The 27,699-nt window shown below is 48.3% G+C and overlaps 1 protein-coding gene across 6 annotated transcripts in view; it reads right to left on the bottom strand.

Annotated features, from left to right (window-relative positions):
• Window positions 1-1,254: 1,254 nt before the first annotated feature.
• The window catches only part of Npnt (nephronectin), a 64,400-nt gene continuing 37,955 nt past the window's right edge, over window positions 1,255-27,699 (bottom strand). For 4 of the 6 annotated variants that reach the window (XM_063260595.1, XM_063260597.1, XM_063260596.1 and 1 more), the window contains 9 exons: window positions 27,526-27,645; window positions 26,084-26,203; window positions 24,714-24,848; window positions 24,091-24,213; window positions 21,944-22,336; window positions 11,307-11,393; window positions 10,765-10,863; window positions 4,892-5,145; window positions 1,255-3,677 (listed from right to left, as the gene is read on the bottom strand). In XM_063260595.1, the coding sequence (XP_063116665.1) occupies window positions 3,582-3,677; window positions 4,892-5,145; window positions 10,765-10,863; window positions 11,307-11,393; window positions 21,944-22,336; window positions 24,091-24,213; window positions 24,714-24,848; window positions 26,084-26,203; window positions 27,526-27,645 (1,427 nt within the window). In that variant the 3' untranslated portion in view covers window positions 1,255-3,581. The remainder of the gene's footprint in view (window positions 3,678-4,891; window positions 5,146-10,764; window positions 10,864-11,306; window positions 11,394-21,943; window positions 22,337-24,090; window positions 24,214-24,713; window positions 24,849-26,083; window positions 26,204-27,525; window positions 27,646-27,699) is intronic. The other 2 variants (XM_063260598.1, XM_063260600.1) reach the window with 2 other exon arrangements.

The raw sequence follows: 27,699 nt of genomic DNA, 5'->3' as shown, positions 1-27,699 counted from the left end.
GGTCTTGCAACCATGGACCTTCGGCTCACTCAACCCTGAATGCAGATGGTGATAAAGGACCAAGTCCTGAGCTCCATTGTGGTCAAGCCCACACTGGACAACTTAGCAAGATCATCTCTAAACAATATTTTAAAATGGGGTGGGTGACTTCTTAATGCAAATGACCTGTGGAAGGCTTCTCCCCCTTCCCGTGTTTTAATACTAGGGATTGAATCCAGGACCTGGGGGGGGAGTAGCCTTCCACAGGTCATTTGCATTAAGTCCTAACTGCTCCAACTGTGGCCCCAGATTCAGCCACCAGGCATCACCCAGGAAGTGGCAAGAAATGCAGAGCCTCAGCCCCTGCTCTGAACCTGCAAACTTACCAGCCTCTCCCAAGAGGTCAGGGGAGTCACAGGTGCACAGAGGAACAGTGGTGAGGAAAGCGAGGAGCAGAAGTCACCCAGGCTCGGCAGCCTGCAAGGCTGCACACCCTTCCGGAGAGCAGCAGTTGTCCACTGATTTGCAGGACTTGAATAAATGTCCTCCGGGAAAGCCAGCGAGGGCAGGGGGACCAGGGTGGGACCCCAAAGCCACACACAGTGCTCAAAACTGTCCTGCAAATCAATACAGAGCATGCTGCAGTGGCCTCTGTGCCCCTCAAAGGGGCTTCTGGGAGGGTTAACTTCTGAGTTGTGACTCAGAACACCGAAGACTCTGTCCCAGCCCCCAAGGATGGGGAAAGGACAGGCAGGGTTTGCTGGAAGGGTGGGTATCTAGTCACCACCGATCACTGAGAAAGGGAGGTGCTGGCTAGAACTTCTAGCCCAGGTTCTTTAATTTCTTTATGGTTTTTAAAATGAAATCAGGAAAGGTTATTGGATGGTAAACAGATTTAAAAATTTTAACAAATTGTTAGTAAAAAGGACTTTTCACTTACAGTGCAGACATATTCAAATATTTGCTTATAACTTACCTTGCCTTCAATAAAGAATTTGGTGCCAGTGTTTACAGTGAGATGGCAAAAGATAACTAACTGCTGCGGGGGGACAAGAGTGGCCTTCCCACCTCTCTTCCTGTGAATGGTAATGAACGCATCTCATGTTCCTGACCCACACACAGGCGCCACCTTCGTCCCCAGCCATGAACACAGATGACATTCTTGTCCCCACTCTCAGAGCCACATGGTACAGCACGTTCTACCCTCCAGGCCTCTGGGGACACCAAAGGCCTAGCTCATGCCCTTCCCAGTTACGACACACGAGAAACACGGCCTGGCATTGTCAACAGTGTTTTATTTACAAAGAATTGTTTCTGTTTGACCATTTGGAAAACCACTAACATTTTTCACCATAGAAAACATTAAATAATACACAGGATGTTATACAGTACTTTGGATAACTTCTTCCGTCCGTTCAGTGCAATGTTTGGCACCTAAAAGTGAAATTTCCAATTATTTTCCACTTTGATCTTCAACTGTGCAGTTATAGGACCCAAAAGGAAATGAATCATTTAAAATGCATCTAAGACTGTATTTTCTGGCTTTTCCACAAAGGCTCAATGATTTCAATTCCTCTCCATCCCTGTCTCAACCAAATTAAATTACAAGGATCAGCTCTTGGGCCTCCTGTTAAATGTCAGGACCATTTCATGGAAACTTTACCAGGAAAGAAACACTTCCAGTTCACATGAAGACAGCACCTGGCCATCCCACAGTGTGAGGAATAAACGGTCCAGGCCAGTTTTCCCTTCTGTTTCTGTCTGCTTTGATCCCACTCGGCTTCGCACAGAAGGAAGCTCTTAGTGAGCTCAGCGCCTTCCCTTTGGCCCCCCGTCCTTTGGGAGGTCAACCAGGAAGAGCTAAGTGACTGCCCCAGCCAAACCGCTGAGCTTTGGAGATTTCCATTACACATGAGTAGCAGGATCCAAACATCTTCTGGGAGACTCTGTGATTGAAGAGCTTTCTCAAAACTTCTTGGGCATGGCCAGGAGGGGCCACGTTCTATGACGGTGAAGGAAGCCTGTCTCAAATAGGTGTGTTTTTATCTCATTCTGATGGATGGATAGAGGGAGAACAAGATCCTGATTTTCACACTTCTTTTTCTATAAAGGACTCCAACAAGTGCCTCCAACAGGCATCACTCCCTCACCCTCCTGTCTAATCCCACATCCTCTTGTTCTAATCTCAGTGGCCACGGGGCACAGGCAGACGCCAGCCTCTCGATGCCACCCCTCACACATGTGACAGCAGCCTACGTTTTGCCCCTTAGGCTCTTCCCGGCTGAATCATCCCAGTTCCTGAATTTCCCATCACAGAGCTCTCTCTCCTCGCCCCTTTAATCATCTTTGTGATTCCTGGTGAAAGCAGAAATACTCTGGTTACTCCCTCAGCCGTGAAAAGCCACAGAGTAAGCTGCCCTTTGAGAGTTAGTGTTTTTTAATAGAAAGGTAAAACGTACAACGAGGAGACCCTGGGGGTTGTGGGTGACAGCACTCCTGTCCTGGCCTCTGCCTGCAATACTAAGCCAGGGTCTCGGTGCCTTTCCAAACCGGCTATCCCCAAAACACGTCAACAGGGTATGACCCGCTGTCTCTAGGGAGCCCCCAGACACCCCCTCTACTTCCTGCTACAAACGGGGCTCCCCCAAACAAGCGGAGCTTTCACAAGCCTCGGGGAACGGCCAGCGAGAGCCAGGTTCTAGGACGGTGAAAGCCCACTGCCGACTCAGCTGGGAGGGTTTTATGTATTAACTAGTTTCTTGTCATCCTGATGGATTATAGTCCTTTGTAAAGATCCAATGCAAGACCAGCAGAGAAATTCCATCACCCCTCCACCGTAACCTGACACCCCACCGTTTTTCCCTTATTGCCAACATAGGGGTCACCACGCTGGATGACATTTTGCCATTTTCTTTTAAAAAACTCAGGAGATCACAAGCTGCCTTTTACTTTGCAACTAGAGTCTGTAAATACCAGGAACACGTAAATATTTAATATCGATAGCACATTTACACAGAACACAGCAACTACTAATGAGGAATTCCGTGCCCACACTACATAAATGTCTTTATAAGAAAAATACAGATAACAAGAATAAATGCATCTTGGTATGTTATACATCCTTCGTTCATAAAGTGAGCAGCAGTGAAAGAGTTCAGGGCGGGCCAGAACTAATCTCACTGGAGGGGAAACCAATTTCACAGGCACGCCTCACATCAGAGCTCAGGGAGCGTCAGCACCATGCATGGCACAGGCCGCGCCGAGTGGAGGGCACCTGCACAGAGCTCTGCAGTTTTCTCCCACGTCTGCTACCAGGATGAAGGATGGTGCGGGGCACACACGTGTGAGGCCTCCCTGCCTGGGCTGCAGGCTGGAGGGTGATTCCCACGCTGGCCTGGATGTGTTTGTAGATGCCGTGACCTCGGGGTGTGTGGAGTCCCTGGGACTGCATGACAGCAGGCCTGTGCCACATGGGTCACAGCCGGACCCCTCTCGGCCCACTGCCTGCTCTTCCAGGCCTGGGGAGAGAGAGGGGAGGAGAGAAGGGAGCACTGGGAAGAGAGGAGGGAGCCACACAGGAGCTGCTGGCAGCCGAGGGGTCACTAGCGCTCCTCAGGGCAGGGGCCCCTTCGCAGGCTCACGTCATCCAGCCCGATCTCCCCGGGGTGGCCGTGCCTCCTCTCGCCCTTGAAGATGACCTGGGTGAGAACACACAAGAGGTCAGGCTGCCTCCCCTAGAGTCAAATGCAAAGCTGGGCAGAAGGTCACACCGGTGCCACGGCCACATCACCTGCAGCTGATTCCCCACCCGAGACTAGAGTCATGGGGAAAATCCTCCTTCAGGCCATGTGACTCAGAACCAGCCACTCCTGACTACAGACCCGGTCACTCTGGGCAGGCTCACAAATGGTCACTCGGCAACAATGGCCCAGGTCAGGAGTAGGAAGAGAGTGACGGGCACCAGGACAGCCTGAGCCAGAGACCCAAGGGACCACAAGCAAAGCTGTCCCTCAGAGGTGTTCCTCGCTGTCCCCTCCCGACTGGTGACGCTTTACTGCTCAGGAATGATGCACAACATCTCAGCCCTCATCCTGCGGGCCTGCCGTGCGGACACCAACACTGCCCTGGCCTTGTGCTTTATCTTTTGTGGAATCCTCTGCTCTTTTTAAACGCAAGAGCTCTGGTTTGAAACCATTTATTTTCTTGTTTTTTTTCCCCAAAGTAATAGGAATATTAAGAACAAAAATTTAAAACTCAAAGAGTCAAACAAACCTAAGTATCCTGCTAAAGCTGTGTTGATGGAGTCTATATTTTCTTTTTAAAACAGTTTGGAGAAACTGTCTCTCTAAACACACATATGGTCTCTTCTAACAAAAGCTTCGTAAGTGTCCACATGAAGGCGACACTTTCCCAAATGCATTTGTCCTTTTGGTGGAACATCATAGGTCATTTTCTTGCTACCATGATGTCATTATTTTTAAAATAAACTTCTTATATTGAACCTAAGCTTTGTCGGTGTCCTGTCTTGAATAAAGCAATGCTTTCTGATTGTATTTCTGGCTTCCCACCCAGGACTGATGGGCCAGGGCCTCTAACAAGGGGAAAAACGAATTTTGAAGAAGCATTCAGCCAGGTGTGGTGGCAGACGCCTAATCGCAGCCCCTTGGTGACTGAGGCAGGAGGAACCACCATGAGACTAAGGCCACCTGGGGTACTCAGTAAGTTCAAGATCGGCCTGAACATCGTGAGATTTCATCAAAAAAAAAAAAAAGAAAGAAAGAAGAAGCATTTAAAAAGAACTACTGCACAGTAATTAATGAATGACAGTAATTAAGGAACTGAAGGAAAAAGAAAGGCAGGCAGAAGCATACTGAAGCTTGTGCTGATTTTTGTTTTTAACTTTTCTACTCACGCTCTTGATATCTGCGCCCCGCAGGGTGATGTGAGTCCACCTCCAGCCACGGCCGCTGTCTCTGCCCCACAGCGCTGCCCCGTGGCTGCCGGGTCTTCTCACGGACACCTGGAGCGTGCCCGAGTGCAGCCCGGTCACCTTGTGCTTGAAGGACAGGCAGAGGTCCCCTGAGTGCAGGAGGTGGCCAAGCGGCAGCACCAGGCGAGCAGCTCTGCCCCCAGGGGCCTTGGCCGCCACAGTCAGGTACTGTCCACCTGCAACAGGAGAGCGGCCAGTGTGGGGCGAGGCCATGGCAGCAGGGACAATGGCCTTGCTCCCTGACTGCATGAACTCAGTCCCCCAAGGCGGCTGCTGGGGAAGGCCTCCAACTTCACAGGGAAGAGACTGCGACTTACTCTCTGTCTGCCTTAAAACTTAAGAAGTCTGCAAAAAATCATTCATGGAGAAGAGAAGTGAGATCAAAGGCATATGACAATCAGCAATGCAAATGCTGTAACTGTTTGCCATGGAACGCATACACAACCTGACACATACATTGCTACACAAACACCCTCGCATGCGTGATCCTGCCCACCTCCGGCTGTGCAGCCCAGCACCCCCACCTCAATGGCTGGGAGTCTCTCGGAGAACTGACCCTACCTATCCCGAGAGGAAGCACCGCATGCAGCAAAGCACATGACATTTAATGAACTTTAGTGACTTATTCTCCTTCCGCTTTAAAAAAAAAAAAAATCTTTAAATACCCATAGCACTGGCTATGCTGGCCACACTGGTCACTCCTAACTCCAGGAAGACTCGGGCACCTGAAAACCCTCCACCTCTTCCAGGGGCAGCGACTGTACTGGACAGAAGGGGCTGAAGGCAGTCCGGCAGGGAGTCAAAGCTGTGGCGGCATACCTGCTTACCCACTAACCCGTTTTCTTTTAGTGCATGTAAGTGGACGCCCCACCTTAAACTTGCACTTAACACGGAATGTCTGGTGTCATCCTCTGTCTTCTACAAAGTCACTTCCCCCCATGGTTAAGAGAAGTGCAATTAAAAATCACACGTGTAAGCAGTGGTGTGACAGGCGTGCTGCCCTCAAGAGAAAGTAACAAGGCTGGACGTTTACCTCAGTGGCACAAGCGCCTGCCTGGCAAGTGCAAGGTCACGAGTTTGATCCTCGGTACAAAAAAAAAAAAAAATAACCACAGTAACAAACAGTATTTTGAAACTCCATCTGGGCCCACATGACACTGGTTTTGGGTGGTTTTATGTTCCTGCCAAATAAGGCAGTATACGGTTCTGGTACAATCTACCACCGGGAAGGAGCAGTGCGAGCCCAGGAGGCTGGGAATGACTCAAGTCACCACTGAACTTTCTCCTGACTTTGATTCCCCGTATGCTCCTCGAGCAAAGCAGGTGTGTATGATCACTGAATGAGTGGATGGAGTTTCAGGAAAGCAAAGAACAGGTTCTTGGTGTCCATGTCTAAACCACAGAACGTGTAATTGCTTATCTTCTTTCCTACCTCCCCCAGCCTGCCCAAGTTAATCCAACAGACACACTGGCAACACACCACGCGGATGTCAGCTGCCTCCCTGTGAGCCAGCGCTTGAGCCGCACACACTCTGGTGAACCTGAAGGCTCAAGGTTACTACAGAGACCCCGAGCGTTCCAGCTCACAGGTGTTGGCTTAGTCCTGACAGAGTGTAACTAACCGCGTTTTGAGCTGCTACCTGCAAACAGAACAACCTAAAAAATCATGGTATCCTGATAGAAGATTCAAAACTTTTCATGTACATACTCAAAGTTCCAAAATTAGCTAGGAATAAAAGATATTACTGTTATTTTTTCTCCACAGAGCTGTTCTGTATCAGGTTCTGCTCTTCCTACTGTAAAGATATGAAGTGAAATGTCACAAAGTTGGATGATAACTAAGAGAAAATTAATCCAGCAGAGACAACAAAAATTTGCATGTCGCCCCCCCCCCCCAAATTTTGCATGTCTGAGCCCAACATACTGGCTTAAATATAAAACTATTCAATATTTTCCTTCAATTTAACACCATGACATCTAAAGAATTAGGGCAAGGGGAATAGTAAATAATAGTAGATGCTGGCTGCCAACTTGGCCAGGAGGTTGGTATTTAAAAATTAATGTTCTTATCTTTAATTCTATACTTGCTGGTGCCCTTACAATCTTAACTTACAAAGTGAACAATGTCATACCCATTACATGAATGTGTGAACTGTGTGCTCAAAGGAAGAGAGGAAGGGCTGTGGGGTTCTGCAGTGATTTTATTTGTTCTTTAGAGCCTAGCTGAGGAACCCAGGTAGAAATAAGATCATTATGGCTTGGTGCCTTTCTCCCCAGATGCAAACAGTCTGATTTCTACTGACAGGGATGAGGAAGTGGGGGAGGGGGAGACACAAAGAAATTTGTAGTATTACAACTTGTTTTTTCCACTAAATATATCATAGACTTTTTTATGTTAATAAACATATTTTTCATAGCTATAAGTATGCCAAGCATCATCTAGCCAATGTCTTATTGGGGAAGAGTTAAGCTTCCAATTTTTTTTTGCAAATCTAGATCTTGGATAAGAACTACACATCATTAAAATCAACCATAACTGGAAACCCGAACAATGTATATTCTTTCACAAATAATATAAACTGGATAGAAACAAGTAAATAGTGTGTTAATTAGAATAATAATTAGAAATTTATTAAATTCCTTATATTTTCCTCTTGCCTTTACCTCTCTCTCTCTCTCTCTCTCTCTCTCTCTCTCTCTCTCACACACACACACATACACACACACACACACACACACACACTCCACCTCAATCTCCAAACTCCACCTGAACTTCCCAGAAGAAAAACAGGCTTGGAAAGATAAGCTTCACTGAGGTCTTCAAGCGGGGATAAGGTCAGAATTCCCCGACACAGCCCAGAAGCAGACTGCGCAGCTGCTGGCTTACACCGCGCACACGCCCCGAATTCTCCACATGCCCCATCCTTTGCTCCCCACCCTTCTCCTAAGCTCACAACCCGCTCGCTGGCTTGCGGGGGTCTTCCAGAGCCTTCCACCCCACCAGAGGCCTCACAGGTGCAGCGGCCTTAGAGGTTTCCTAACTAGAGCCCCGGGGCTGGGATCCCTCTTGTAGTAAGTCACCCAGACAAATACCTCTCCCAACAGAGGCCCACGCCCTGCCACTCACTTGGTCTCTTTTGAAACAGCTCTGCAGGAAAACTGAGAGGGACCCACAATCTGTCTCTGTGGTTTTCACTCTGGCATCCCTTGGAGGTCACAGAGGACACCTCTAGCCTTGGGTTAATTATTGGGGAAGCAGCCTGCCCCCATTCATTCCTCCGCCAGCTTCAACATTCTGATTTCTTCAACTGCTGGTCACAGGTTTAAGACATCTTCCTGCCCAGGTCATCCTATCCTGAATAATCTACAATTAATTCTATTCTCAGACCAGAAAAATGTTACTAAGTCACTTAACCACAGCAAATTTTCCATTCTGGAGAGGTAGCACATTACTATGGAAATTGGCCATTGGCAAGTACTGTCACAGTGTCAAGCCGTACTGATTTCACTGTCCACCAGAACTCTGAAGTCTCTCTTCTGACACCACGCTGTAAGGCTGGTTGCTAGACAGCCGCACTGGTATTCACGCAGCCCCATCAAATTTGCTCTCTTCCCTGGTGCCCGTGGATCCAGCCCTCTGTGTAGTGATAGCTCCACACACAAGCATTTTGCAGCTTTCAACCAACCACAATTAGGTCGGCTGCCTTCAGTATCTAACTTCAATACACAACTTAGCCAAATCGTTGGTTAAAAACTGGGACCAGTCCTTGGAAAGCATCCTCCAGGGGCTGGAGCCGATCACAAGGACTTCTCCAAGCCGCCACTTCCTCTCCATTTGTTCTGTGCTGACATAGCCCGAGGGCTATTTCCAGGGTGCGTCATGCTTGCCACGCAAGTCCCGCCCACTGAGCCGCACCCCACCCCTGGGTATTATTCTCACTTTCAGCTTTCTTCACACTTCTCTACCAGAGGCCAAGGACAATAAACTTACAAATGCGATGAATAAAAAAAGCATTGGGTTGTATGTACTAAGCTGGTTCTAAAATATGCTGTTTAAAGTCTCAATTTTCATTTAGTCTATTTTACAGCAGCTGTTTTCCAAGAGAAGGTCCCCACAGAAGTGCCAGGAGTCCTGAGTTCGGTGTGAAGCATCTTGCTTCCAAGGTACTCATCAGGCCCACCGTGTCATTCACCATCCTATTGGACACGGTGGCCAGAAAGCCCTCCTCCTCCAGGGAGATGCTCCAGGTCGCTGCTCAGTCCTGCGATCCATCAGCTATGAATGAGGCCGTACTGGAGCCAGTACAGAACCCAGGATAGGACCCAGGGTCTGGACACCCAGATAGGGTCCTGCGGGAAGCCTGAACAGAAAGTCAGGAGACTCTGCCGCATGGTGTCCCAGCTCTGGGGCCACAGGACACTCAAGGAACGGATCTGGGCACTGGTGCTTCTCTTGTGAAATAAAGACAGCATCACGGGCTCCAGGGTGGGTGAGAAATTAAATGAAAGGACCCCGCTGACAAACTGGCCAGGACCACTGCAGGTATCAAATGTACACTGAATTTCCCTTACTCACATAGACAGTCACAGTGTTGGCCTGATCAGAGCAAACTTTAAATGCAGGAGGGAGTAATGTGTGAGTGTACCTCGTATGGCACTACATGATTTTTTAACTAAAAAAGCAATCTAAAAGCCCATTGTAATTTATTTAATATTCCTATTTTTAAAGGGTCACTTCAAATTTTATTTTAAAATACTTTTGCTACAATTCAGTCTTAGGGAATCTAATAAATCTATTTTTGAATTATTTTTTAAATATCTTGCTACTCAAAATGTGCTGTTCAAAATGGCCCAGCAGCCGGGTCCCTGGGAACCTTTGGAAACGTACAGAGCTCAGCACCTCTTACAGCCCCAGGCCATGTGCCCACCACGCTGGGGAGCCGCTTTCACAGGCCGCAGCTCCCTGAGCTTGCTTGCATGTGCCCTGGGCACCGTCTACACAGCTGGCTGGAGCCAGGAGCCAGGTTTTTTATATGGGTAAAACTTGTCTTCACATACTGTATCTCTTATTTTGAAAATCTAATTAGGAGTACAAAAATAAAACAAGAAACAAACTCCTCATTCTTCCATTAAGGTGGCCTAGCTCATAAAAGATTTAATTACTAAGGGGAGGGAACAGCAACAATACATAGCTTTGCTTCCTGAAACCAGAACACAAACAAATACTGACGGGTTAGGCTAATAGGAATTTTACAGGTTAAAGTTTTATTAATTCTCCAAGGGACTGTGTACATTCATCTTTCTAATAACCCACTCCCCTGAGTAAGTGGTGGTAATTTACAACGATGTACTCCAGCATTAGACTTAGAATGAGCACTCCTGCGGGGAGAGAATCACCACTTCACAGGGCGCCACCTACCACCACTCAAATCTTAACAAAAAAGAATTAGAGGACATAACAGAAAACCACCAAGGACAATTAGCAAGGCTGACATACCCCCTGTGCGACATCTTTTGTTGCAGGGAATGAGGTGTTACAGATGCAAAGTACTTAAAAACTACACACTGGAATGAGTGTACACACTGTATCCCTCAAGCATTGTGAGAGAAATTAGCCCGGAGCTCAGCCAAGTCACAGCCTCGGAATTTACTAGGTGTCTCCCATGAGATCTCCCGCCTGGCAGCATCTCCCTCTCCCCTTACTAAGCAAGCGTGAAGAAGCCACGGAGCGCTCAGCCAGCGGAGAGGATCTGACCCACATGTGTGCCGGAAGGGGTGGGAGGGATCGGATTTACCTGCGGGGTCCCGGACCGGTTCCCAGTGCAAGTCACTGTCCTTCTCCTTGATCCACCCACAGAAGCCATGGTCAAAGTTGCAGCTGTGCACAAGGACACCTGCGAGGAAGGGACGGAAGAGGAGATGGCAGACACGACGAGTGACTTGCGGCCCGGGGCCAAGAGTATCACAAGGTCACCTCCCACCCACACTTCACGTATCACAGATGACTTCCGTGAGACCACATGGAAATCACCATCCGTTCTCGGAACAACCATGCGCCACTGCTCAGCTGTGCAAACAGAGCCCTGAGCTTGGCCAAGTCACAGCTTTGTCACATTGTCACTTATAAAATGTGATTTCCTGCTTGCTATTCAAACATCACTGGATTTTTAAATAGAAATGATGATCCATAACTATTTTGACTCAACTGATTTAGCTGAGTTGTAAAATGCACAAAAAGATAATGATGTATAACTTCCCTGGTGGGGGTGGAAAATCTAAAATTTAAAAAATTACTTCAATGAAATGGAAAAAGCAATGGAAGCGCATCACTGCCCACCTGGGTCATCCTTGGCTTCGTCATCTGCGCTGACCCCTCTCTCTATCTCGAATATCTCGAACAGATCATTCGAAGGCTGCCGAGGAACTGCAAGAAAGAGTTTGGTGCTGATCAAAGTGCTCACCTGTAGGGTTCACCCGGCATCACCCGCAAAATTCACACTTCATTGAAGATTCAGCAACTGTGCCCTGAGGTGATTTGCACCATAACATTTATCTGAATATAATTTACAAAAGCAATTTTCAAAACTTTCCACAATTCAACATTAAAATAAGTTCAAAGCCTTCATCTTTCGAATAGCTTTGGGTTTCTGCCAAGATAGTAAATCTCCACCAAATTCTAAACTGTGCCTCTCGGGAGGCCGCTGTAACTGGAAACCCCTCTGGTGGCAGCGAGTGGTTTTCCAGCGGTGGCGTCCCCTCCTGCCCAGTGGACTCCGCACAGGTTACCATCACCCATCAGCCTGGCTTTCTACCCTGAGGCAGGTCCCTTGCTCCTTTGCCATCAAACCCAAGCTCCCTGTGCAGCACCGAGCTCCACCCCACTAAGACACGCGACACGACACCCATTTCACCTCTCTGTCTTATCCCCCTTCCTGCTCAGGAACCTGCCAGAGTTCCCTTCCTTCGTGCCCAGCACACACCTTGAACATCCTGGCCCCGGCCAAGTTAATGCTTCCCCTGGCTTCCTCAGCCGTGTCACAACTGTCTGATCCTCTGCAGTCTCTGACACCTGTGCATTTCCAGGGCACGAGCTGGTGACAAGTGTTCGGTGTGTGCTGACTGAGGAAATGAAGAAACTCATGCACTCGGCCAAAAACACTTCTCAAAGGGCGCTGGTGGGATGGAGTTGGAGAATCCACTTAAAAGCCACTGATTCACGGAAGTCGTTTATATAGTCACTCGGTGCACGTATGATTCCCCAGTGGGCATCAAGAAGACAGGGTGAGTGTAGCACACAAGCCCACAGGACAGGGCTCTCGTGCAGCCTGAATTCTGGGGTAAGCAGGCAGCATGCATGGCGGTGATGAGCACCTTCTCAGCATGCTCTGAGGAGGCTCACAAGGCAAACACCCGGGCCATGTGTGGGAAGAACTCCTGGCCAGCAGCCAGGGGGCTCCCGCCCAGGAGCAGGACTCTGGCTAATTAGCTCCATTAGGCAGGAACACGCCTGCCTGAAGGGCCCTTTTGTCAAAGCTGCTCCTGGCACTTTCAGCAGGAACCTGTATGGCTGACATGCCCACGTGTGCATTAATAATTTGTAGCTCACAACTTCTGGATTTCTTTTCCTTTTTGTTTCAAGAGTGAGAACAGTGACACCTTTCCTCTCAGAGTTACACTCTCCAGCCCCACTGGACGCAGCTGCAGTAGACAGAGGGGCCACCCTGCCCTCTCCATGACTGAGCACTGACACCCAGTCACAGCTCCCCTTTCTTCTCTGGGGCAATGTATCACTTATTTCCTCGAAATATTACAAAGTCCATGCTACGTCCCTCGTGATGTAAGGTTATAAAAAGAGAACAGTTGTGCTTTGACCCTCTCTCTTGTCAGACTTATATCTGAAATGGCATTACCCACTATTGTTCCAGGGCCATGTGACACCTTTCAAGCCCCCCTGCACCATGGACTGCTGCATGCAGCACAGCCCTGATGTAGGTGGTGACACGGTGCCACAGGTACACCGGCACAGGGGCTGCGTTATCAGCAGAGACCCAGGAGGCCCAGCGTGCAAGCATCACTTACATCACGCGGGGAAGACGTGAGCTTTACAGCCAAAAGTCTGGGTGGGGAGGCTCCGGGCAGTGAGGCCCAGAGCCAAAGAGCGCACAGTTTGGGGCAGACCAGGAAGCAAGTGCCATGAGTGAAGGCGAACAGAAAGACTGTGCTGGGCTCAGACACGAAACAGAACCCTAGAGGAGGAGTCACCCCAAGTCTTGTCCAGACCCACAAGTGGAAAACACTGGGTCCCTGGCCTGCAGGAGCGCAGGCGTCGGTTGTCTGAGGAATTCAAAGACCTGACCCGCGGCAGTGAGCAGCTCCAACACTGCTGGCGTATGGCGCTGTGTGCTCTACGCTGGAGGCCCCGCCGTTTACCTAATTCCCCATCCTCACACACCAGGGCACTCAGGGAAGCGGGCTCCCTGGCGGACTGTACAGCTGTCGTGAAAATAGTGAGTGCACGTAGTGGAAAAACCACTGCGGTGATACTAGTCTATCAGTGAACTGTGCACGAGAAGGTAAAAAGACTGAAGACTGATCAGCCCACCAATACGCCAAACACGCTCACCACGGTCACACCGATACTGGAGACACAAGTTACGCTTCTCCTTTGTTGGGACTTTTTTTTCTTTTGTGATTCTGTATTTTTGCATTGCTTGTGAAAAGAAAAATTTAATTATGCAATAATACTTTCCTAAAACACTTAAAGAGCATGATGTCTGCACATACACACAAAGCAACTATGTCTGTCACTTGTTCTTTTTTTAAAAAAGTGTTAAACTGACACATAAAAACCATTAAAACCTGTACATGTGAACAGGGTCCCATAGAATGTTTGCTCTATTTCTATATTAAGTAATGTTTAAATCGAGTCAAACATATCTGGCTTCACGAACATCTGCAGTATCTTTACAGTGAAGAATTTCAAGTCTTCTCTTCTGTGCCTTGAAATGCACACAGAATATTACTGTTTCCAACAAGACAATTGTGTGTGCACCTGTTGTTATATGGGGGGAAATCTGAAACTGAAATCTCTTTGTGAAATCCTTTGATTCAGGGTTCCAGTTTCATCAAAACAGAAAATGTTAATTAAAATAAACAGTCGTGTTGGAAAGCAGAATAACCAGAATGGCGATTGATACATGATTTCTGTGTTTTTCCTTGCCTCATATTTTATCTAATTTTAAATTTAAATAACAATACACACATTTAAAAAACAAAACACACCTGATATTCTCTGTAGTTGGACCATTAATTCTTAGAATTAGAATGGCGTAATTTTAAAAATTAATAAAGGATTCTAGAAATGCTACCAATACAATTCCCCCACTATCTATCCATCCCACCTCCCATTTCAGCCACCCATTTACACAGTCAGTCAAGAAACCCAGCGCCAACTGGCTACGATCAGCCAGCAAAGGGCAAAGAGCTTGCTGTGGAACCAGGAGCACACGCAGGCTAACGGACCTGCAGTAAGAGCTGAGGACAGACATTTGGCTCTCCCCAGAGCGGGGACTGAGATAGAGCAGCTGGAGATGTCGTGGGAGGGTGTGGGGACGGGGTTGGCTAAGCCAGGAGGGCAGCACAGATGTCAAGAACATCTCCGAGAAGCCGGCTTCCGCTAAGGCACAAAGGGCTGTGACAGTAAGGGGCAGAACTTCACACGGGTGTAGCTGTGAGCCCAGGAGAGGCCAGGTGCGGGAAGAGGGGTGCTGCAGAAGCAGGTGGGCCATGGGGGGCCTGAGGGCCTTGCTGACACGTGGGGCTTCATCCTGGCAGAGCCTGCAAACCTCTGTGAGACGAGGAGGGATGGTTTCCCGTGTGCAGTGAACAGGTGCAGTGGGAGCCAGGCCACCCCAAGGTGGTCATGACTAAATTATCCACTAAAGACATTTCCTAAGTGTCTTCTGCTTTAGTCAATGTCTCACCCACCAGAAAATATTCTTGGCTGTTGCTTCTCACAGCATATTGCACAACTAAAGGAAAGGGTGCAAAGGTCCCTAAGCAAGAGGACAGCAGCACAGGACACACCCAAGCTTTTCTGGGATGACTGGGAGAAGGTGGCACTGCCCGTAAGACTCACGGGCCTGCACTGCACTTCCTGCTGAGCATTGTCCCTAGAGATGTGACACCATCCGTAGGGAGCCTGTGTTCAAAAACGAGGCTTCTCAGGTAGCCTAGTGTATACTTTTACCCAGGAAATCTTAAGAGGAAGCGCAGAGAAATAAATGCAAATATTGTCATGCACCCCTCCCTCGCCAAACATGGAAGGGGAAGGTGTCTATGTCACCGTTCTTATATTCCCAAGCGTCTTTCTGGGGGACAGAGGGAGAGACTCTGAGACCCCAGAGCAGAGGTGGGAGGAACAGCAGGGCTTTGTGTAGCTGCCACCACCCTCCACACCCTCCCTGTCCTCACTCCGGATGGGGAGAGGGAGAGAGAGAGAGAAAAAAATAAAAAGCTTGGAAACGAGCTCCTGCAATTTCCTCCACCACATCAGAGAACGCTCTTAGCCATCTACTGATTACTGCAACAAGAAACTGGCTGCCGGGCCCCACAGAAGTGAGACTGCTCGGCGACCTTCTCATCGCAGAGAGTTAAGAAGAGAAGCAGGACTACTGGGGGAAATTAAATCCTGCTGCCCGGCAGAACACAAACCCCGCCACCCGGTAACCAGGCCGAGCTCTGTGCCACGCTCCTGCCTCTTCTGTGTCCTGCACACCTCCGCTGAAGAACCAGGACCGCCCCGCGGCACTCCCTGGAGAAGTGCCAGGGCAAAGGGAGAGCCGAGCACCAGCTGCTTTCTAAGCAGGGCCTGAAGGCGCCTAAGCCAGAATTGCCCTAAGGAGAGAACGTCTCTCATAGGCTCGTCCTCCTCCCTCTGCAAAATCAAAGGCCACAGCGCAGACCAGGTCTCCCAGGATCAGGCTGGGCACCTGCACCCCAGAGTCAGGCAGCTCCCCAAGGCTGCCTGGCCTAAGCACAACACAAATACCCCTGGGCGTGAGCAGCAGACACTACCTGAGTAGAGAGAGAGGTGTCCACTGAGAGGAAGCAAGGACAGCTTCATTTCTGCTCCTCACCAAACCACTGTGCAAGCTCATCCAGACAGACTCCTCTCTGCAAAGGCCACTGACATAATTTTCACAGTAAAAAAGCTGCGGCAATGCTGTCTTTATTTCAAACATCGCAGCTGTTTCCCTTGGCCCTGTAAACACCTGGGCGAAACACAATCTCGCAATTATTCAGTAGAAGCAAATTTCTATTTTCATTTGCTCTGCTCACGCAATAGCCCACATTTACAAATTGTTTCAAAAAGCTCTGGTCAGCCAAAAATAACATTCAAGTTATAACGAACTCTAAAAAAGCATCAGAAAAAGTACAGTCGGAACTAGAACACAACATGGCGATTGTTTATGATTAATTAGGAAGTGCTAGCATCATTATGCCAATGAATTTATCAGGACTGTGTGTGGAGCTCTCCCGTGCCCAGCACTGTGGTAACAGTTTTATGTGGTCTCTCCCCTCTCTAATCCACACAGCCCTCTCCAAGGTACACAACTGTCATCACCCCTGACTTACAAAACTGCAGGAAAACTTGGTTGTTAGGGCTACGATACTTCTAGTTATACCTCTCTAGATAAACGTATGTGAACTTTATTTAAAAAGTCTGATTTCTGACTTTGGTTACACTGACCAAGAACTCAGTTTATGCTTTCTGGAGAGAAGTATTTTTTTCTTTACCAACCACCACGGAATCCCATTAAAATATAAATCAAAAATCGTGAAAACCTTTAGAATTCACAGCATCAGATCCTGACCCATAAGCAGCAACAACTTGCTCCTTTCAAAACCCTTGACAGAAATCCAATCTTCAGGGAGCAGGCGGGTATCTTCTGCGGGTCTCCATGGGCCCTGCTGTTTACCAGAGAACAAACTAGCTGGAAGACCTTTTCACCCCGCAGCAGAAACAATCTTTTTACTCAGCAGCACACAGAATCAGGAAGAGAAACCCAGATCTGCATGACTAACACAGCAGGATCAAAGTAGCCACAGGCGGCAGACTCGAAGGCCAGCGAGAACAGCACAGCTACCAGCAGGGAAGAATTTCAATACATTCTCCTGCCTGTTTCTCCAGCACGCCACTCCTGAGTAACTCCTTCTTCCTGTCACAACCCTGCATCCGGGACACCTTTCCCTCTTACGGTATGTGAGGCAGGTGAACACACGCCCAGACCTGCTTGCTACATCTGAAACCTCCCATGGCTGCCTAAGATGTGGTTCTGCTGGGAAGAGGGCATCCCTCAGGGTTTACGGCTCCGCCGTACCAGGTGGGTCTGCAGATCTGCAGCATTACCTGTGGGCCTTTTAGAAATGCAGGATTGCAGGTCCTCGCCCAGACCTGCTGTGCCACAGCTTTCAAGCTAGGAAGACCTGGTGGGAGCCGGGCACAGGGTAAGACAGACAGGGCCCTCCCTCAGAACGCCTGGAGGAGTGCTCTGCTGCGCACTCAGGAACTTACATCTGAAATAAGCATCTTGAGTGACTCTGGGCCAAACAGGCTTCACACAACATTTTCAAACGACACCTGCTTGTTGGTCCAAGTGGTATTACATTCTTTGTAGTAATCTGAGTCTTCTACTAAAATGGGACATTCTGGCAGGCTCAAGTGTAAAGAAAAACTTGAAAAAGTCAAAAGCAGAAGTTAATACATTTAATGAATTTTTAAAAACCAGGATGTGCAAACTAAATTGCAATGACTAGGAGTCGGGATCTTCTGGGGAATGTGTTTTTAACCTCACAACTCGGTCTAGTTGGGACACTGGGAGTCTGTGCCTCCTCTGAAGGAGGCCTCACTTAAGGAATCATCGCTACTGCAAATCCGGTTACCGACCACAAACGGCTGCCCGAGGGTGCTCGTTCTGTTTGTGTCTAGATGCCCCCTCAAACCTCCCACAGTCATGGGGGTAGGCTCTTTCAGAGGGGGCTGAATCTAGAGTGTATAACTGATTCGCAGTGCAATGCTGCGATTAAGGGTCCTGATTAGGGCTGGGTGATTTCTGGGTCAGTCCACTGGCTGGGCTGGCTCTGCCCTAATCCCAGAAGGCTGGATAAGAAAAGGGGCAGGAAGCAGCTTGTTTTTCCCTTTCTGCTATGGCTGCTTTTGTGTCCTCCACCACCATGAACTGCTGCCCTCTGCCACAAGCCACCTTGCCTCAGAGTCAGCCAGTTACGGACTGAAACCTCTATTAACTGGGAGCTAAACAAACCTTCCCCCCTTTAACTTTGGAGATCAGGTATTTTGTCTCAGCAACAAGAAAAGTAACCAACAGGCACCTAGAAGACAAAGAAATCACCCAAGATAGGGTAAACAGATAAATCCACGGTTACTATTTTGGTTTTTTCTTCCACATTTACATACATCCAGACATATATAGATGTATTTTATGGTTAACTAGAGTCGGATGGTATATCCAGTCTTGTACATTTTTTCACGTAACATTTTTATTACATGGGTATTTTCCCAAGTTACTAAAAGATAGAGTTGACAAGAGTCATAAATTTTTATTTACTATATTAAACCTTTCTCGGCTTCCTCCACTCTAGCTGTACTCACCATTTTGCTTTTCTCTTTTATTTTCTGCTCTGAGAGCTCCCATCCACCTCCTCTGGTGCTGGATTTCTGTGGGCAGCGGTTCCCACCTTTGCAGTAATTTCCCACAGCACAGGGAAATCCTCTACTTCACGAGGGCATCCTGCTGCTAAGTCTGTTTCTCTGCTCTTTGTCTGGCCAGCACTGTTCTGTCTTCCCTGAAGCCCATCCACTCTCCAGGTTATTTTGGAACCTCAAGCCGTTCAATGGCCTCGGGGTCCACAAAGACAGTGCATCAGCGAGGGCCCTGGGCTCCCTGGACAGCGCTCGCCATCCTTTCTAGTGGACCCAGCCTGATCTGCAGTCAGCACCATGGAACTGTAACCCGAAGAATTAAGTAACTGAAATGATGCCTGTTACATTAAGCATCTTCTAAATACTTACAGTTTTGAAGCACATTAACCTCAAATGCAAAGGGCTCTTCTAGTGAGATTTATTTTTAAAATTCCCTCAGAGGTGGAGAAAATACTCAATGAACAAACGCAGATGGACTAAAATAACATTCAGGTCCCTTTGTGTTTTCTGTGAATAAATATTAGCTGGGTTTTTAAAATTCAACATAGAACAGAACAGATGCTATGTCCACAGCACCATACTCCCTAGGGCACTGGTCAAGGGGTCTGCTCCGGGATGGTGGCAGGGCCTCCACCTGGCCCCCCATTCCACACCACATCTCCCTGCTTTACACTCATGGGCTTCAACACTATTCTCATTTCACAGAATGGGAAAGGAAAAATGGAAAGGCAGACTTTTTAAAAAGAGAAAATATTCCAGTGAATGCTCAGAAAGATGTTATCCCAGTTAGAACGTCTTTTCACATGAATCACTAAATTCTCTTGACTCCCAAGGCCGCAGAAAAATGTGAATGAGATATTTAGTTAAACCATGAATGAGACAAGCACGTTATAGCACCATTAAGAGATGGAAAAACAGACAAGCAAAGAAGAGTAAAGGGTGGAGAGAAAATGAGAAGAAATAACAAAGTATGACTTCCAAAAAATAAACAGGTATGTGCAGATGAAATACACATTTTAGTTACCACCTAATTTTCCTAAAAATTATACTGATTACCCCAAACATACACAGCTCCCACAAAATTAAAACTCAATCTCTCCTTAAATGAACAGTGACCTAAAGGGAAAAAAAAATTAGTTGAAAGTCATACCTTTCAACTTTTAAAAGCAGCTCAACCTTTAAAAGAAAAACTCTATTCGCCCAGTAAAAGAATTACAGAGAATCAACATAAAGGACACAAAGTCTGACTCCATCATAGAGGAATGGATAAAGAAAAAGAAGAAACTTCTTGTATAAATAGGAGACTGAAGGAGTGAATGCAAAGGTAAAATGATCAGCTTGAAACAGCACAAATGAATACGAAATACAAATTAAAACAACACTGAGACTCTACCCAGAAAGAATGGCTGGCATCAAGAAATCAAATAATAACCAATGCTGGTGTAATGGTTGATACATTGTGTCAACTTGAGAAGTTTAGAAGGTAAAGCAGCTCTGAGGGCGGCCAGGGTCCTCACTTTGTAAACATCCTCAGCCTGTGGAATCAAAGAGCATGGCGATGGTGTGACTGCTACACCCGCCTGCCCGCCCGAGAGGCTGGCAGCAGCCTGCTTACAGTGCAAGAGTGGGAAAGAGGCTTGCTCCTCCCCAACTTTGGTTCTTGCTGCTTTTGCTGTCTCCTGCTGTCCTGAACTGCTGCCCCTGTGCCAGGCCACCTTCTTTGGAGCCAGCTGATTATGGACTGAAACCTCCACAAACTGTGAACTAAATAAACCTTTCCTTCCTTTATTTTGGCTGTTGGGTATTTTGTCTCAGCAACAGAAGAAAAGTAACCAACGCAGCTGGTGAGATTGCGGGCAGGGTGGGGGGAATCCTCCTTCTACCTTGTTGGTGGGAGTGTAAACCGATGCAGTCACTGTGGAAGTCAGTATGGAGATTCCTTGAAAAACTAAAAACTAGAGGTTCCATTTGACCCAGCTACTCCCTTTCTAAGTATCTTCCTGAAAGAGTTAAAGTCATCATGCCACAGTGAGCCATGTGCATCCATGTTTACAGAGGCACAACTCACAACAGCTAAATCTTGGGAGCAACTTATGTGTCTATAAATGGATAAATGATAAAGAAAATGTTATTTATATACAGTCAAGCACTATTCTGCCATAAAGAAACACAAGCTTGAGTCATTTGCTGGAAAATGGATGCACACTGAGATGATAATTATCTGAAATAAATCAGACACACAAGTTTAAATATCACATGGTTTGTCTTCTATGAGAAAGCCAAAATATAAATAAAGAGCAAAACAGAGGGTGGATATAGGAAGTAGGGAGACGGGATTTTCTCAAATGGGAAGGATTCAAGAGACGGGAGGCAGGACAGGAGGGAAGGGAAGGGAGATGAAAGAAAGAATTCAGACGTGTCCCACACATGTACCAGCTCCTCCTGATGAATGTGATCATCACACACTACAAACATGGATTAAGAAAAGTTACAATTAAAAAATACTGTCAAACTGCAAACTGTGGCCTCATAATATTAGAACCGACTTTCTTCCTGGAACTGGCCTCTTCCCAGGACCCTTCAGCCTGTCACCTGCTCCCTGCTGTCTGGATGTGACGGAGCTTCAGCCAGGAGCAGCCACCACTCACGAGGAGCATGGCCCGGCCCCGCTGCCCACCCTCCTGTCCTCAGGCTGGTCGTCCAAGTGCCGTGACACTCCTCCTTCAGGCCGCACGGTGCTGCTGTGACTACATTGCCTCTTTGCTGATCTCCTTGGCCTCCCTGGCAGGCCCTGTGCCCGGGAAATGGGCAGTTCCTTCTCTGTTTCCAGAGCATCCACCCAAATCTCTCACAGGAACACAGGACCCCAGCCTCCCTGCGTGACTGTCCTGTCCACCACACAGGAGCCTTTTCTGTGTTATCTTTGCAACGAACTGGTGAGCAAAAAGCTCAGTGGTAGGGAATACAGCCAAGTTTCCATCTCCGAGAGCTTTCAGTTAAGGCTGACTATGTTAGGAGAATCCCTGCGCTGGGTAAGGGCTGTGACCTGCCCCATGGCTGTGTGACAGTCTTTCTGTGTCTACACATGTCCTCTCCTGTTCGCTCACTCACACTGACTCTACCCAGCTGTTTATAATGCGGATCAAAAGGAATCTGACTTTTTACCAGTCTGATCTTTGTCTAAGACATGACCCATTGGTAAAATCATCGCAGGGGGCCCATCCCCAAGGCTGGCCTCTGCTGGGACTCACTGAACACGTCTCCTCTGGGTTTCTGAGGGTCTGTCTGTATCCTGTTGTCCACTGTCCCCGCCGGGGCAGAGATGCTGATGCCCGGTGCTGAGGTTGTCAGCCTGGTTCTTGGCCATTCTGGGGTGGATGGCGGTGGCATGCTGAGCTCTGTCGGCAGGGCGAGTGGCGGTGGCAGAGTGGGCTGTGGGGTCGGCTTTGGCACAGGTCTTGGCGTTGGCTCAGGGGTGAGTCTGCTGGTAAGGACAGGAGGGATGTACGGTGTCCTCAGGGGCCACCGGGTACTTCCAACCTCAGGGATCCAATTGCTTTGTCCTCCGTCACCCTTGATAACGCTTCTGTTTCCTGTCGGTATGTGAACTGGACCTGAGGGTTCGATCATGACTTTGGGGATATCTGAAAGAGTGCACAGATTTTAGTTAATATGAGATCATTTTCCTTTAAAAGTAGAACATCAGACTGTAAAGAAGACACACGAAGACATCCTACACCCACAAGGCTGCCTTTCTGTAGATTATTCCCTACAGCAAATCATGCTCTTTTCCAAATAACAAATGTGTTTGGATGTATGGAAAAAGAATCAGCATCTCTACAAGGAATGTGTATCCTCTGAGACACAGAGAACTTTCATGTGTCACATCTCTCTGAGCACTACAGTGTATCCTGTATCAACTCTAATAAATCCTTCTCACATCGCTTCAAAAATAAAAGTTTTAAATATTTCAAAGTGGAAGAAGCAAAGTTGATAAGACTGTATAAACAGGACCTTGTTGAGCACTTTCCAGGGAGCACTAAGAGCACCCATGCTGGGCCCCGTGTGTAATAAAACTGGGCTGAGAATTATCTAGAGACTGAAACTTCTCACCCGCAATTCAGGTAAATTCAATTAATGTTTAAATGGTTTGACTAAAGGTTCCACATACTGTGTTATAGTTGGTGTTCCTTTCCACTTGCTAATTTATACAACTGCTCTCTAAAAGCAATTTTCAAAGATTACAAAGGCCATTTGTGGAAACTTTTCCTTGAAATATTCACCAAAAACAATCAGTAACCTGCTGGAATGGCAGCCCGCAGACGAGGAATGACAAACACATGACCCTTCAGGAACTCTTTAATCGCCTTGATTTTATGCCCCCTGGTTTTCAGTAAATATTTTACTCTCAAAACTTTAAAAATTATCTAATGTTACATGAAAAGTATGCTAAATTACGGCCTTTGGTTTTAAAACATTCATCTTGGAGACTGTGCATTTTCTCCCTGTCTGCCTGGGAATACACCTACGGCTCCAAACACGGCTTTCAAACTTAAAAGCAAAAGTTCTGAATGTAGGGGAAATAAACATGGAAATGCTCTTTTAATAGAATTAGGAGACCTCACTCAGACAAAAAAATATGGCTATGATTCTTTACTAATGCTATTTGATGCTAATACCAAACATTTATGTCCAATTTTAACAAAATTAATTCTCAAGGAAGATTTTAATTTTGTTTCTAGCTAAAAGGAAGCTGTAGAGAGACTTCAGTCCAGGAATTCTAACACTTGTAAGATTACAGTGTATTACTGGGCTTTTAAAAATACACGAGCTGGTGATGTCATTGTTTGTCAAAAGCCCAGACTCGAGTTATAGCTATGAGTGCAGCAGCTGCCTGGCAAACCCAGCCCCGGCGTCCTGTGCAACACTGTCACTTGTGGAGGATGCACAGGAGCGGAGGCCACAGCAGCAGCAGCAGCAGCACAGCCACACAGCTAAGCCTCGGAGCCGCGCTCAGCCCGCCACGCAGGAGTGACGGCACCTACCACAGGGAGCCCTGCGCTGCCGCACAGAGGGACAAACCGGAGCCCGGTGCGGTGAGACCTGATGCGAGGGAGACACACGGGACACACGAGCTTCAACAGCGCATGTCCTACGAGAACCCCGACGTGTAAATAAATTAAAGGACAAAATGAAAAATAACAGGGAACATGGCGGTAGATCCTCTGTGAATGGGATGAGGAGCAAGAGATGGAGGGGCAAAGGGGGGCGAAGGGTGAGGAAAGAATCCAGACGTGTTTTGCACGCGCACCAACTCCCCGCAAGGAATGTGACTGCAACGGACTGCAAAGGTAGCCAATATAGTTCTTTAAAGAAAATGTTTTAAAAAGCTACTCACACACGCAGCTCAGCCCATCGCCCTGGTAACCTTCTACACACTTGCACACGTATGACCCGTGCACGTTGTAGCATCGAGCAAAGCCGCTGCACTGGTGCTGCCCAAGGGCACACTCGTCTATGTCTGTGCCAGAAAGCAGAGGAGAAAAGGTTTGTTTGGAGCCAAACACGAGGACATTAAAAACTAAAGTCTCAAAGAGGAGTGTGTGTGTGTATGTGTGCGTGTGTGTGTGTGTGTGTGTGTGTGTGCGTGTGTGTGTGTGTAAGAAAGAGCATCAGGACTGAAACCAAGACCTTCACACTAAATGACAACCCCAGCCTTTCCTGTTTTAATTTTGTGACAGAGTCTCACTAATTTGCCAAGTTGCCCAGACTGGGCCCAAACTTGCAATTCTCCTGTCTCAGCCTACCAGAGTGCTGAGATTACAGCTGTGTGCCACCACACCTGGTTAGGATTCTTCTTTTCATGATATGAAGGGCCGTGTAAAATCAGAAGAGAAATGGACCTGAAGCTGGTAGGGGTTGAGCTGGCTGTCGGTTGGTTTAATTTAATGCTGGTCCCCTCCGCGCCCCTCCCCTGGCATGGAAGAGACCTCTCCATACCACAGGAAGAAATGACCATACCGTGACACTGGTATTTGCCTCCAATGTACATGAGGTCAAAGCCTTTGTGACACTTGCAGATGTAACTGCCAAAGGTGTTGACGCACTGCCTGAACCTGGGGCAGGACACCCTTCCTGTGGCGCATTCGTCGACATCTAGAAGCACAGGATAGATGACTGTGTCTCAGGAAGGTCTGATCGGGCTCAGCAGCGTGTACCCGACAGTAGTCACTGGCAGCCACAGCTCATCAGACGTGGCATCCGGCTGGCGGCCCCAGGGCCAGCACCAATCCTACTCTCCAACTCCAGCTCGCCCTCTCTCTACACTGCCTGTGTCTGCCCGAGGCTGCACAAATGAGAGAATCCTCATCTCCCTGCCAGCCCCGTGTCCCGTCCCCCGTCCCCCACAAAGTCCTTCCCACCCTGTCTGCCTGAGGCTGTTCCAAACCTCTGGCTCTGGCAAGGCTGCTCCAGGGGCTGGTGGCTGGGCATTCTGTTGCCAGCCTCGCCTCCTAGAGCCCCTGCATTGCACATCAGGTGGCTCCCTCCACGTAAAACCAGAGAGTCACTGTGTCGAGGGCCACGTGTGCACCCGGCCCACTCGCTCTTGGACTAAACCCATGCTTCTCCCGAATCCCACTCTGTCCTGGCTGTGATGCCCCCTGCACCCCACATGCTAGCTGCTAAAGTTGCAGTGGCCTCTTATTCTGGATCTGCAGGTGCCAGCCCAGGCCGCTCTAGGGCCCCCTGATCACTAGATGTTTCTCTCCTGCATCTCCTGTTAACATGACAGGGCTCCATAATCCCTTCGGGTATTTTCTTTTCTGTCTTCCCACTGGAATGTCAGTTCCACGGGGTTGAAATCTTGCCTGCCCTGTTTGTCGCCATCCTGCCAGCACCTTGCACACAGGAAGCACTCGCCAAGTGCCTGCTGGTTACCCAGGACCTTTGCCCATGCTCATTTCAGACCTCAAAATGGCTCCAGGCAGCTTCCTCCCCATCTTCAAGAGGAGGAGACCCAAGCTCCAAGAAAGGAAGTCGCATCCTAAGGGTGTATTTTTAGCACGTGGCACAGCCAGGTTGGAAACCAAGGCCAAGGCTCACCACATTTCTCCTGCTGCCTAACTCTCCAGGAAGGAACCCAGCAGAGCAGCACCTACAAGCCAGCCCTGTCCGCCTGGCCTCTCCTCTTCCTCACTCATCTTCCATGGCTCACATCCTAGAACACCAGCTCTCCTGTTTCTCTCCGGCCTCAGGGCCATCACAGAGGTCCTCCGAGAGAGCTGACCTTCTGGAGGACGCAGCGAACTGCCTCTGCTCCGTCACCCAGCGCTGGCCCCGTCTTCCTGTGCACACAGAGGCTGCTGACAGACACGCAGCGCCACACTCACCTACACAGGTCCTCCCGTCAGGAGCCAGCCGCAGGCCCGGGGAGGGGCACTGGCATCGGACCTGTCCCTTGATGACGTCACAGCCATACTGACAGTTTGCCATGGAGCACGTCAGGGTGCCTGGAAAGAGTGACTGTGACTCAGAGGTGGAAGCCAGAACCTGGAACTGCAGTCCACTCATCCCAAAATCAGTGACCTTGAGTCAACAGGGACAGAGAGGCTGCTGTGATCCAGCACTCTGAAGAAGTACAAAATAGGGGTGGGGCACAGAAGGACCCCTTCCACAAGGCTCTCTTGCAAGTGAGCCAGCATTGTCACCCTCATGCTTTGGAAAAATTTGTAGACAGATGGGAACTTTCCCTCACACGGACTATGGGAACTTCTCCCACGGCCAAGGAAAGTGGAGAACAGTATTTTTCAGCTGCGAGTTGCTCTTAAGCCAAACATCCAAGTGACTGTCACAGCTGAAGGCTCTCCGGGGGACAGAGGGACAGGGGACCCCCTGCACGCATAATGTGGATCCTAGCATCACACGTCATCCCGAGAAGGCCCATCTAGGCTCACACCTCGCCAAGTGCAATCAGCAAACCTTCTCAGTGTCCAAAATGCAACCTGGCTAATTGGTACTTTGGTAAAAATAGAACCCAAGTCATTAGTTGCTCAATATCAATTTGATATCCAGCCTGCAGAGAATCTCAGGGCACTATCTTTTATGAACACATTCAAAAGATGGCAGGGATACCGGCCCTTTCTTACAAAGATAGGCATGAAATCTCTTCCAACATTATAGCCGCTTATATTTTACATTTTTTGGAAAGCTTTAGACAATTAGAAAAGTCTAAAGTCTTTAGGCTATTAGAGAGTTATAAAAAAGCAGTGAGAAGGTATTTATGAATGATTTCTAATCACTCAACAGACCTGATGCATTCCCTCGGATCAGTACCCAAATAATCACTACCGTTCTTTTTTTCCTACCTAAAATAGTTCTTTTGGGCCCCATACATCATGAATAAAAACTCTGGATTTAGGATTCTTGTCCTAAATACGGTTTCCAAATCCACACTGACATCCATAGTAAAAGAAGTTCACACCCCCAAAGTGAGCACCTCTTAGCTGGTGGCGCTGGTCACACTATAACCCCAGCACTCTGGGAGGCTGAGCCAGGAAGATTGCACTCAGGAGCCCAGTGGCAGTGAGTGCTTAGCTCAAGTTTAAAACTAACCATAAAAACAGAGCCAGGTATATAGGTCAGTGCAAAGGAAAGCCCTGCGTTCCAATCTCAGTACTGACAAAAATAAAGCAAAATGAGCCCCTCCCATTTGGATTCCAGCTCCTCAAAGCCACACGTGGACACACGTGGACACAGACAAGGAGGCCTGGAGGCTGCTTCCACAAGGCACGCTGGGGAAGGCCGCAGGTGACAGCGGGGATTCCGGCCATACTTGCGCAGGAGCCATCGGGCATCAGCATGTGGCCATTGAGGCAGAAGCACTTGTAGCTACCGAACGTGTTCATGCAGCGGTGCTTGCAGGGCCGAGGCTTCAGGCCGCACTCGTTCAGGTCTGGAAAGAAGCAGAACAGAAAGTCACACACCTCTGAAAGCTTCTCAATACTGA

This window comes from Cavia porcellus, unplaced genomic scaffold, assembly GCF_034190915.1.
Source record: "Cavia porcellus strain 051 isolate PalLab524CR breed Dunkin Hartley unplaced genomic scaffold, mCavPor4.1 scaffold_14, whole genome shotgun sequence".
Classification (NCBI taxonomy): domain Eukaryota; kingdom Metazoa; phylum Chordata; class Mammalia; order Rodentia; family Caviidae; genus Cavia; species Cavia porcellus.
This window is presented reverse-complemented; position numbering and strand designations above follow the sequence as displayed.